We start from the raw sequence: 12313 nt of genomic DNA, 5'->3' as shown, positions 1-12313 counted from the left end.
AATGAATAGTGTACATCACCTGTATGAATAGTGTACATCACCTGTATGAATAGTGTACATCACCTGTTCTGATATTATCACCAGTTTAAATGAATAGTGTACATCACCTGTATGAATAGTGTACATCACCTGTATGAATAGTGTACATCACCTGTATGAATAGTGTACATCACCTGTATGAATAGTGTACATCACCTGTTCTGATATTATCACCAGTTTAAATGAATAGTGTACATCACCTGTATGAATAGTGTACATCACCTGTATGAATAGTGTACATCACCTGTATGAATAGTGTACATCACCTGTATGAATAGTGTACATCACCTGTATGAATAGTGTACATCACCTGTATGAATAGTGTACATCACCTGTATGAATAGTGTACATCACCTGTATGAATAGTGTACATCACCTGTATGAATAGTGTACATCACCTGTATGAATAGTGTACATCACCTGTTCTGATATTATCACCAGTTTAAATGAATAGTGTACATCACCTGTATGAATAGTGTACATCACCTGTATGAATAGTGTACATCACCTGTATGAATAGTGTACATCACCTGTATGAATAGTGTACATCACCTGTATGAATAGTGTACATCACCTGTATGAATAGTGTACATCACCTGTATGAATAGTGTACATCACCTGTATGAATAGTGTACATCACCTGTTCTGATATTATCACCAGTTTAAATGAATAGTGTACATCACCTGTATGAATAGTGTACATCACCTGTATGAATAGTGTACATCACCTGTATGAATAGTGTACATCACCTGTATGAATAGTGTACATCACCTGTTCTGATATTATCACCAGTTTAAATGAATATTGTACATCACCTGTATGAATAGTGTACATCACCTGTATGAATAGTGTACATCACCTGTATGAATAGTGTACATCACCTGTATGAATAGTGTACATCACCTGTATGAATAGTGTACATCACCTGTATGAATAGTGTACATCACCTGTATGAATAGTGTACATCACCTGTTCTGATATTATCACCAGTTTAAATGAATAGTGTACATCACCTGTATGAATAGTGTACATCACCTGTATGAATAGTGTACATCACCTGTATGAATAGTGTACATCACCTGTATGAATAGTGTACATCACCTGTATGAATAGTGTACATCACCTGTATGAATAGTGTACATCACCTGTATGAATAGTGTACATCACCTGTATGAATAGTGTACATCACCTGTATGAATAGTGTACATCACCTGTTCTGATATTATCACCAGTTTAAATGAATAGTGTACATCACCTGTATGAATAGTGTACATCACCTGTTCTGATATTATCACCAGTTTAAATGAATAGTGTACATCACCTGTATGAATAGTGTACATCACCTGTATGAATAGTGTACATCACCTGTTCTGATATTATCACCAGTTTAAATGAATAGTGTACATCACCTGTATGAATAGTGTACATCACCTGTATGAATAGTGTACATCACCTGTATGAATAGTGTACATCACCTGTATGAATAGTGTACATCACCTGTTCTGATATTATCACCAGTTTAAATGAATAGTGTACATCACCTGTATGAATAGTGTACATCACCTGTATGAATAGTGTACATCACCTGTATGAATAGTGTACATCACCTGTATGAATAGTGTACATCACCTGTATGAATAGTGTACATCACCTGTATGAATAGTGTACATCACCTGTTCTGATATTATCACCAGTTTAAATGAATAGTGTACATCACCTGTATGAATAGTGTACATCACCTGTATGAATAGTGTACATCACCTGTATGAATAGTGTACATCACCTGTATGAATAGTGTACATCACCTGTATGAATAGTGTACATCACCTGTATGAATAGTGTACATCACCTGTTCTGATATTATCACCAGTTTAAATGAATAGTGTACATCACCTGTATGAATAGTGTACATCACCTGTATGAATAGTGTACATCACCTGTATGAATAGTGTACATCACCTGTATGAATAGTGTACATCACCTGTTCTGATATTATCACCAGTTTAAATGAATAGTCTATTCACAGGTACCCTTCACCTGTTCTGATATTATCACCAGTTTAAATGAATAGTGTACATCACCTGTATGAATAGTGTACATCACCTGTATGAATAGTGTACATCACCTGTATGAATAGTGTACATCACCTGTATGAATAGTGTACATCACCTATATGAATAGTGTACATCACCTGTATGAATAGTGTACATCACCTGTATGAATAGTGTACATCACCTGTATGAATAGTGTACATCACCTGTTCTGATATTATCACCAGTTTAAATGAATAGTGTACATCACCTGTATGAATAGTGTACATCACCTGTATGAATAGTGTACATCACCTGTATGAATAGTGTACATCACCTGTATGAATAGTGTACATCACCTGTTCTGATATTATCACCAGTTTAAATGAATAGTCTATTCACAGGTACCCTTCACCTGTTCTGATATTATCACCAGTTTAAATGAATAGTCTATTCACAGGTACCCATCACCTGTATGAATAGTGTACATCACCTGTATGAATAGTGTACATACCTGTATGAATAGTGTACATCACCTGTATGAATAGTGTACATCACCTGTATGAATAGTGTACATCACCTGTATGAATAGTGTACATCACCTGTATGAATAGTGTACATCACCTGTATGAATAGTGTACATCACCTGTATGAATAGTGTACATCACCTGTATGAATAGTGTACATCACCTGTTCTGATATTATCACCAGTTTAAATGAATAGTGTACATCACCTGTATGAATAGTGTACATCACCTGTATGAATAGTGTACATCACCTGTATGAATAGTGTACATCACCTGTATGAATAGTGTACATCACCTGTATGAATAGTGTACATCACCTGTTCTGATATTATCACCAGTTTAAATGAATAGTGTACATCACCTGTATGAATAGTGTACATCACCTGTTCTGATATTATCACCAGTTTAAATTAATAGTGTACATCACCTGTATGAATAGTGTACATCACCTGTATGAATAGTGTACATCACCTGTTCTGATATTATCACCAGTTTAAATGAATAGTGTACATCACCTGTATGAATAGTGTACATCACCTGTTCTGATATTATCACCAGTTTAAATGAATAGTGTACATCACCTGTATGAATAGTGTACATCACCTGTATGAATAGTGTACATCACCTGTATGAATAGTGTACATCACCTGTATGAATAGTGTACATCACCTGTATGAATAGTGTACATCACCTGTATGAATAGTGTACATCACCTGTTCTGATATTATCACCAGTTTAAATGAATAGTGTACATCACCTGTATGAATAGTGTACATCACCTGTATGAATAGTGTACATCACCTGTATGAATAGTGTACATCACCTGTTCTGATATTATCACCAGTTTAAATGAATAGTCTATTCACAGGTACCCTTCACCTGTTCTGATATTATCACCAGTTTAAATGAATAGTGTACATCACCTGTATGAATAGTGTACATCACCTGTATGAATAGTGTACATCACCTGTATGAATAGTGTACATCACCTATATGAATAGTGTACATCACCTGTATGAATAGTGTACATCACCTGTATGAATAGTGTACATCACCTGTATGAATAGTGTACATCACCTGTTCTGATATTATCACCAGTTTAAATGAATAGTGTACATCACCTGTATGAAAAGTGTACATCACCTGTATGAATAGTGTACATCACCTGTATGAATAGTGTACATCACCTGTATGAATAGTGTACATCACCTGTTCTGATATTATCACCAGTTTAAATGAATAGTCTATTCACAGGTACCCTTCACCTGTTCTGATATTATCACCAGTTTAAATGAATAGTCTATTCACAGGTACCCATCACCTGTATGAATAGTGTACATCACCTGTATGAATAGTGTACATACCTGTATGAATAGTGTACATCACCTGTATGAATAGTGTACATCACCTGTATGAATAGTGTACATCACCTGTATGAATAGTGTACATCACCTGTATGAATAGTGTACATCACCTGTATGAATAGTGTACATCACCTGTATGAATAGTGTACATCACCTGTATGAATAGTGTACATCACCTGTATGAATAGTGTACATCACCTGTATGAATAGTGTACATCACCTGTATGAATAGTGTACATCACCTGTTCTGATATTATCACCAGTTTAAATGAATAGTGTACATCACCTGTATGAATAGTGTACATCACCTGTATGAAGTGTACATCACCTGTATGAATAGTGTACATCACCTGTATGAATAGTGTACATACCTGTATGAATAGTGTACATCACCTGTATGAATAGTGTACATCACCTGTATGAATAGTGTACATCACCTGTATGAATAGTGTACATCACCTGTATGAATAGTGTACATCACCTGTATGAATAGTGTACATCACCTGTATGAATAGTGTACATCACCTGTATGAATAGTGTACATCACCTGTATGAATAGTGTACATCACCTGTATGAATAGTGTACATCACCTGTTCTGATATTATCACCAGTTTAAATGAATAGTGTACATCACCTGTATGAATAGTGTACATCACCTGTATGAATAGTGTACATCACCTGTATGAATAGTGTACATCACCTGTATGAATAGTGTACATCACCTGTATGAATAGTGTACATCACCTGTATGAATAGTGTACATCACCTGTTCTGATATTATCACCAGTTTAAATGAATAGTGTACATCACCTGTATGAATAGTGTACATCACCTGTATGAAGTGTACATCACCTGTATGAAGTGTACATCACCTGTATGAATAGTGTACATCACCTGTATGAATAGTGTACATCACCTGTATGAATAGTGTACATCACCTGTTCTGATATTATCACCAGTTTAAATGAATGGTGTACATCACCTGTATGAATAGTGTACATCACCTGTATGAATAGTGTACATCACCTGTATGAATAGTGTACATCACCTGTATGAATAGTGTACATCACCTGTATGAATAGTGTACATCACCTGTATGAATAGTTTACATCACCTGTATGAATAGTGTACATCACCTGTATGAATAGTGTACATCACCTGTTCTGATATTATCACCAGTTTAAATGAATAGTGTACATCACCTGTATGAATAGTGTACATCACCTGTATGAATAGTGTACATCACCTGTATGAATAGTGTACATCACCTGTATGAATAGTGTACATCACCTGTTCTGATATTATCACCAGTTTAAATGAATAGTCTATTCACAGGTACCCTTCACCTGTTCTGATATTATCACCAGTTTAAATGAATAGTCTATTCACAGGTACCCATCACCTGTATGAATAGTGTACATCACCTGTATGAATAGTGTACATACCTGTATGAATAGTGTACATCACCTGTATGAATAGTGTACATCACCTGTATGAATAGTGTACATCACCTGTATGAATAGTGTACATCACCTGTATGAATAGTGTACATCACCTGTATGAATAGTGTACATCACCTGTATGAATAGTGTACATCACCTGTATGAATAGTGTACATCACCTGTATGAATAGTGTACATCACCTGTATGAATAGTGTACATCACCTGTTCTGATATTATCACCAGTTTAAATGAATAGTGTACATCACCTGTATGAATAGTGTACATCACCTGTATGAAGTGTACATCACCTGTATGAATAGTGTACATCACCTGTATGAATAGTGTACATCACCTGTATGAATAGTGTACATACCTGTATGAATAGTGTACATCACCTGTATGAATAGTGTACATCACCTGTATGAATAGTGTACATCACCTGTATGAATAGTGTACATCACCTGTATGAATAGTGTACATCACCTGTATGAATAGTGTACATCACCTGTATGAATAGTGTACATCACCTGTATGAATAGTGTACATCACCTGTATTAATAGTGTACATCACCTGTTCTGATATTATCACCAGTTTAAATGAATAGTGTACATCACCTGTATGAATAGTGTACATCACCTGTATGAATAGTGTACATCACCTGTATGAATAGTGTACATCACCTGTATGAATAGTGTACATCACCTGTTCTGATATTATCACCAGTTTAAATGAATAGTGTACATCACCTGTATGAATAGTGTACATCACCTGTATGAAGTGTACATCACCTGTATGAAGTGTACATCACCTGTATGAATAGTGTACATCACCTGTATGAATAGTGTACATCACCTGTATGAATAGTGTACATCACCTGTTCTGATATTATCACCAGTTTAAATGAATAGTGTACATCACCTGTATGAATAGTGTACATCACCTGTATGAATAGTGTACATCACCTGTATGAATAGTGTACATCACCTGTATGAATAGTGTACATCACCTGTATGAATAGTGTACATCACCTGTATGAATAGTGTACATCACCTGTATGAATAGTGTCCTTCACCTGTATGAATAGTGTACATCACCTGTATGAATAGTGTACATCACCTGTATGAATAGTGTACATCACCTGTATGAATAGTGTACATCACCTGTATGAATAGTGTACATCACCTGTTCTGATATTATCACCAGTTTAAATGAATAGTGTACATCACCTGTATGAATAGTGTACATCACCTGTATGAATAGTGTACATCACCTGTATGAATAGTGTACATCACCTGTATGAATAGTGTACATCACCTGTATGAATAGTGTACATCACCTGTATGAATAGTGTACATCACCTGTTCTGATATTATCACCAGTAAAGAATCAGAAAGAGACAGAATGAAGTGTCCTTATTCATTTTATTCATCCATCTTCTAATCACAGTACAAGTTATATTTCATTTAAATTCCCAGTCTGCAGTAATAAACTTTTTAGACATTAACATTAACAATACAGTAACAGATTATTACCCTAAACACTGTTTTGACCTGGCATCTGTTTTGTAAGCTACGTTTCTGTGTCCTCCCTCCAACACACAGGAAACTAACAGACAATTAAAAGGGCACAAATATCTCCCTGTGTCCCTACATAGTGCACTACATTTGACCAGAAGCCCTATTGGAAGGGAGTAGGGTGCCATTGAGACTCATTGAGAGTGTTTCTACTACACAATAAAAAGGAAATCTATTATTAACTAACACACGGGAAAAAGTCTGTAACATAAATCTGACTCCGTGTCCCTTTACTTATAAGACTGAAGTCACCTTGTGAAATGTGTAAAACTAATATCAGAAATATGACTACAATGGCCTTGACTATGTCCCCTTTCTGTATGTGTCTAAGACGAGGTCTATTAAACTGCAGTAACTGGCGAAAAGTCAGTCGGTGCCACTGCAAACTATTTAGTTGTAGACCAGTTGGGGCGAGGGCTGAACATGCAACACAATGCTTTAGCGTGTGTGTGTGTGTGTGTGTGTGTGTGTGTGTGATACAGATCAGAGTTAAATGGCGGGTACGGTAGGTCTTTCTGATCGACATGCATCCTCTCCCCTCTGGTGGCATCGTCGTTTACGGGAAAGAGACGGCTATTACGGGGGCAACATCCAACTCCCAGGGGCCCCCTCAACCCACTTCCTTAGTAACAGTAATCTAGCTCCTCATTGGCCAGAACCAGCGCTGTCCTGCAGGGAATGTAGACCTGAGAGAGAGGAATGGGGTGGGGGGAGACGGGACAGAGAGAGGGACAGAGAGAGGTATGGGGGGGGGAGAGAGAGGGACAGAGAGAGGATTGGGGGGAGACAGAGAGAGGAGAAGAAGAAAATCATACTGTGCTGTTAGGAGTTCTGTAATACATTGTTGATCACTCATCCAGTGTGTGTGGAACCGTTCCTGCGGATCACCAGAGGCTAAAGGCCTGACAAATAGCAGCCATTAACAATCAATTCACTCTCTCGCTCACACACACACACTTGCATGCAGGGAAGGGGAATAGCCCACTGTCTGGGACAGAACACCTCCCTCTACAACTGGGACAGAACACCTCCCTCTACAACTGGGACTGAACACCTCCCTCTACAACTGGGACTGAACACCTCCCTCTACAACTGGGACTGAACACCTCCCTCTACAACTGGGACTGAACACCTCCCTCTACAACTGGGACTGAACACCTCCCTCTACAACTGGGACTGAACACCTCCCTCTACAACTGGGACTGAACACCTCCCTCTACAACTGGGACTGAACACCTCCCTCTACAACTGGGACTGAACACCTCCCTCTACAACTGGGACTGAACACCTCCCTCTACAACTGGGACTGAACACCTCCCTCTACATCTGGGACTGAACACCTCCCTCTACATCTGGGACTGAACACCTCCCTCTACAACTGGGACTGAACACCTCCCTCTACAACTGGGACTGAACACCTCCCTCTACAACTGGGACTGAACACCTCCCTCTACATCTGGGACTGAACACCTCCCTCTACAACTGGGACTGAACACCTCCCTCTACAACTGGGACTGAACACCTCCCTCTACAACTGGGACTGAACACCTCCCTCTACAACTGGGACTGAACACCTCCCTCTACAACTGGGACTGAACACCTCCCTCTACAACTGGGACTGAACACTCCACACCCCCCTCCTCCCTTCTCCCCATCCACCCATCCTCTCCACAGACTACCAGACTACATTGGCCAGACTACCAGACTACAAGGCTACTAGACTACCAGACTACTAGACTACCAGACTACCAGACTACTAGACTATTAGACTACCAGACTACTAGACTACCAGACTACTAGACTACCAGACTATTAGGCTACCAGACTACTAGACTACCAGACTACTAGACTACCAGACTACTAGACTACCAGACTACTAGACTACCAGACTATTAGGCTACCAGGCTACTAGACTACCAGACTACTAGACTACTAAACTACTAGACTACTAGACTACTAAACTACCAGACTACCAGACTACCAGACTATTAGGCTACCAGGCTACTAGACTACCAGACTACCAGACTACCAGACTACTAAACTACTAGACTACTAAACTACTAGACTACTAGACTATTAGGCTACTAGACTACCAGACTATTAGGCTACTAGACTACCAGACTACTAGACTACCAGACTACTAGACTACTAGACTACCAGACTACTAGACTACCAGGCTACTAGACTACCAGACTACTAGACTACCAGACTACTAGACTACTAGACTACCAGACTACTAGACTACTAGACTATTAGACTACTAGGTTATTAGACTACTAGACTACCAGACTACTAGACTACCAGACTATTAGACTACCAGACTACTAGACTACCAGACTACTAGACTACCAGACTATTAGACTACCAGACTACTAGACTACCAGACTATTAGGCTACTAGACTACTAGACTACCAGACTATTAGACTACCAGACTACCAGACTATTAGACTACCAGACTACCAGACTACTAGACTATTAGACTACTAGACTACCAGGCTACTAGACTACTAGACTACTAGACTACCAGACTACCAGACTACCAGACTACCAGACTACTAGACTACCAGACTATTAGACTACTAGACTATTAGACTACTAGGTTATTAGACTACCAGACTACTAGACTACCAGACTACTAGACTACCAGACTACTAGACTACCAGACTATTAGGCTACCAGGCTACTAGACTACCAGACTACTAGACTACCAGACTACTAGACTACCAGACTATTAGGCTACCAGGCTACTAGACTACCAGACTACTAGACTACCAGACTACTAGACTACCAGACTACTAGACTACCAGACTATTAGGCTACCAGGCTACTAGACTACCAGACTACTAGACTACTAAACTACTAGACTACTAGACTACTAAACTACCAGACTACCAGACTACCAGACTATTAGGCTACCAGGCTACTAGACTACCAGACTACCAGACTACCAGACTACTAAACTACTAGACTACTAAACTACTAGACTACTAGACTATTAGGCTACTAGACTACCAGACTATTAGGCTACTAGACTACCAGACTACTAGACTACTAGACTACCAGACTACTAGACTACCAGACTACTAGACTACCAGGCTACTAGACTACCAGACTACTACTAGACTACCAGACTACTAGACTACTAGACTACCAGACTACTAGACTACTAGACTACTAGACTATTAGACTACTAGGTTATTAGACTACTAGACTACCAGACTACTAGACTACCAGACTATTAGACTACCAGACTACTAGACTACCAGACTACTAGACTACCAGACTATTAGACTACCAGACTACTAGACTACCAGACTATTAGACTACTAGACTACTAGACTACCAGACTATTAGACTACCAGACTACCAGACTATTAGACTACCAGACTACCAGACTACTAGACTATTAGACTACTAGACTACCAGGCTACTAGACTACTAGACTACTAGACTACCAGACTACCAGACTACCAGACTACCAGACTACTAGACTACCAGACTATTAGACTACTAGACTATTAGACTACTAGGTTATTAGACTACCAGGCTACTAGACTACCAGACTACTAGACTACCAGACTACTAGACTACCAGACTATTAGACTACTAGACTATTAGACTACTAGACTATTAGACTACCAGGCTACTAGACTACCAGACTACTAGACTACCAGACTACCAGACTACCAGACTACTAGACTACTAGACTACCAGACTACCAGACTATTAGGCTACTAGACTACTAGACTACCAGGCTACTAGACTACTAGACTACCAGGCTACTAGACTACCAGACTACTAGACTACCAGACTACTAGACTATTAGGCTACTAGACTACCAGGCTACTAGACTACCAGACTACTAGACTACCAGACTACCAGACTACTAGACTACCAGACTACCAGACTACCAGACTACCAGACTATTAGACTACCAGACTACTAGACTACCAGACTATTAGACTACCAGACTATTAGGCTACTAGACTACTAGACTACCAGGCTACTAGACTACCAGACTACTAGACTACTAGACTACCAGACTACCAGACTACTAGACTACCAGACTATTAGACTACTAGACTATTAGACTACTAGGTTATTAGACTACCAGGCTACTAGACTACCAGACTACTAGACTACTAGACTACCAGACTACTAGACTATTAGACTACTAGACTATTAGACTACTAGACTATTAGACTACCAGGCTACTAGACTACCAGACTACTAGACTACTAGACTACCAGACTACCAGACTACCAGACTACCAGACTACCAGACTATTAGGCTACTAGACTACTAGACTACCAGGCTACTAGACTACTAGACTACCAGGCTACTAGACTACCAGACTACTAGACTATTAGGCTACTAGACTACCAGGCTACTAGACTACCAGACTACCAGACTACTAGACTACCAGACTATTAGACTACTAGGCTACCAGGCTACTAGACTACCAGACTACTAAACTACTAGACTACTAAACTACTAGACTACTAGACTATTAGGCTACTAGACTACCAGACTATTAGGCTACTAGACTACTAGACTACCAGACTACTAGACTACCAGACTACTAGACTACCAGACTACTAGACTATTAGGCTACTAGGCTACCAGGCTACTAGACTACCAGACTACTAGACTACCAGACTACTAGACTACTAGACTACTAGACTACCAGACTACCAGGCTACTAGACTACCAGACTACCAGACTACTAGACTACCAGACATTTAGACTACTAGACTACCAGACTACTAGACTACTAGACTACTAAACTACTAGACTACTAGACTACTAGACTACTAGACTACTAGACTATTAGGCTACTAGACTACCAGGCTACTAGACTACTAGACTACTAGACTACCAGACTACTAGACTACCAGACTATTAGGCTACTAGACTACCAGGCTACCAGACTACTAGACTACTAGACTACCAGACTATTAGACTATTAGGCTACTAGACTACAGACTACTAGACTACTAGACTATTAGACTACCAGACTACTAGACTACCAGACTACTAGACTACCAGGCTATTAGACTACCAGACTACCAGACTATTAGACTACCAGACTACCAGACTACTAGACTATTAGGCTACTAGACTACTAGACTACTAGACTACCAGGCTACTAGACTACCAGACTACTAGACTACCAGACTATTAGACTACCAGACTACTAGACTACCAGACTACCAGACTATTAGACTACTAGGTTATTAGACCAGGCTACTAGACTACTAGACTACCAGACTACTAGACTACCAGACTATTAGACTACTAGACTATTAGACTACTAGACTACCAGGCTACT

The 12313-nt window shown here is 39.3% G+C and overlaps 1 protein-coding gene across 1 annotated transcript in view; it reads right to left on the bottom strand.

Annotated features, from left to right (window-relative positions):
• Nucleotides 1-6808: 6808 nt before the first annotated feature.
• The window catches only part of gbe1a (glucan (1,4-alpha-), branching enzyme 1a), a 239766-nt gene continuing 234261 nt past the window's right edge, over nt 6809-12313 (bottom strand). Inside the window, exon 16 of the mRNA XM_071364995.1 lies at nt 6809-7666. Coding sequence (XP_071221096.1) covers nt 7604-7666 — 63 coding nt within the window. The 3' untranslated portion in view covers nt 6809-7603. The remainder of the gene's footprint in view (nt 7667-12313) is intronic.

This window comes from Salvelinus alpinus, chromosome 24 (genome assembly GCF_045679555.1).
Source record: "Salvelinus alpinus chromosome 24, SLU_Salpinus.1, whole genome shotgun sequence".
In the NCBI taxonomy this organism is placed as follows: Eukaryota; Metazoa; Chordata; class Actinopteri; order Salmoniformes; family Salmonidae; genus Salvelinus; species Salvelinus alpinus.
The sequence above is the reverse complement of the archived record's forward strand: the minus strand, read 5'-3'. Positions and strand labels throughout refer to the sequence as shown.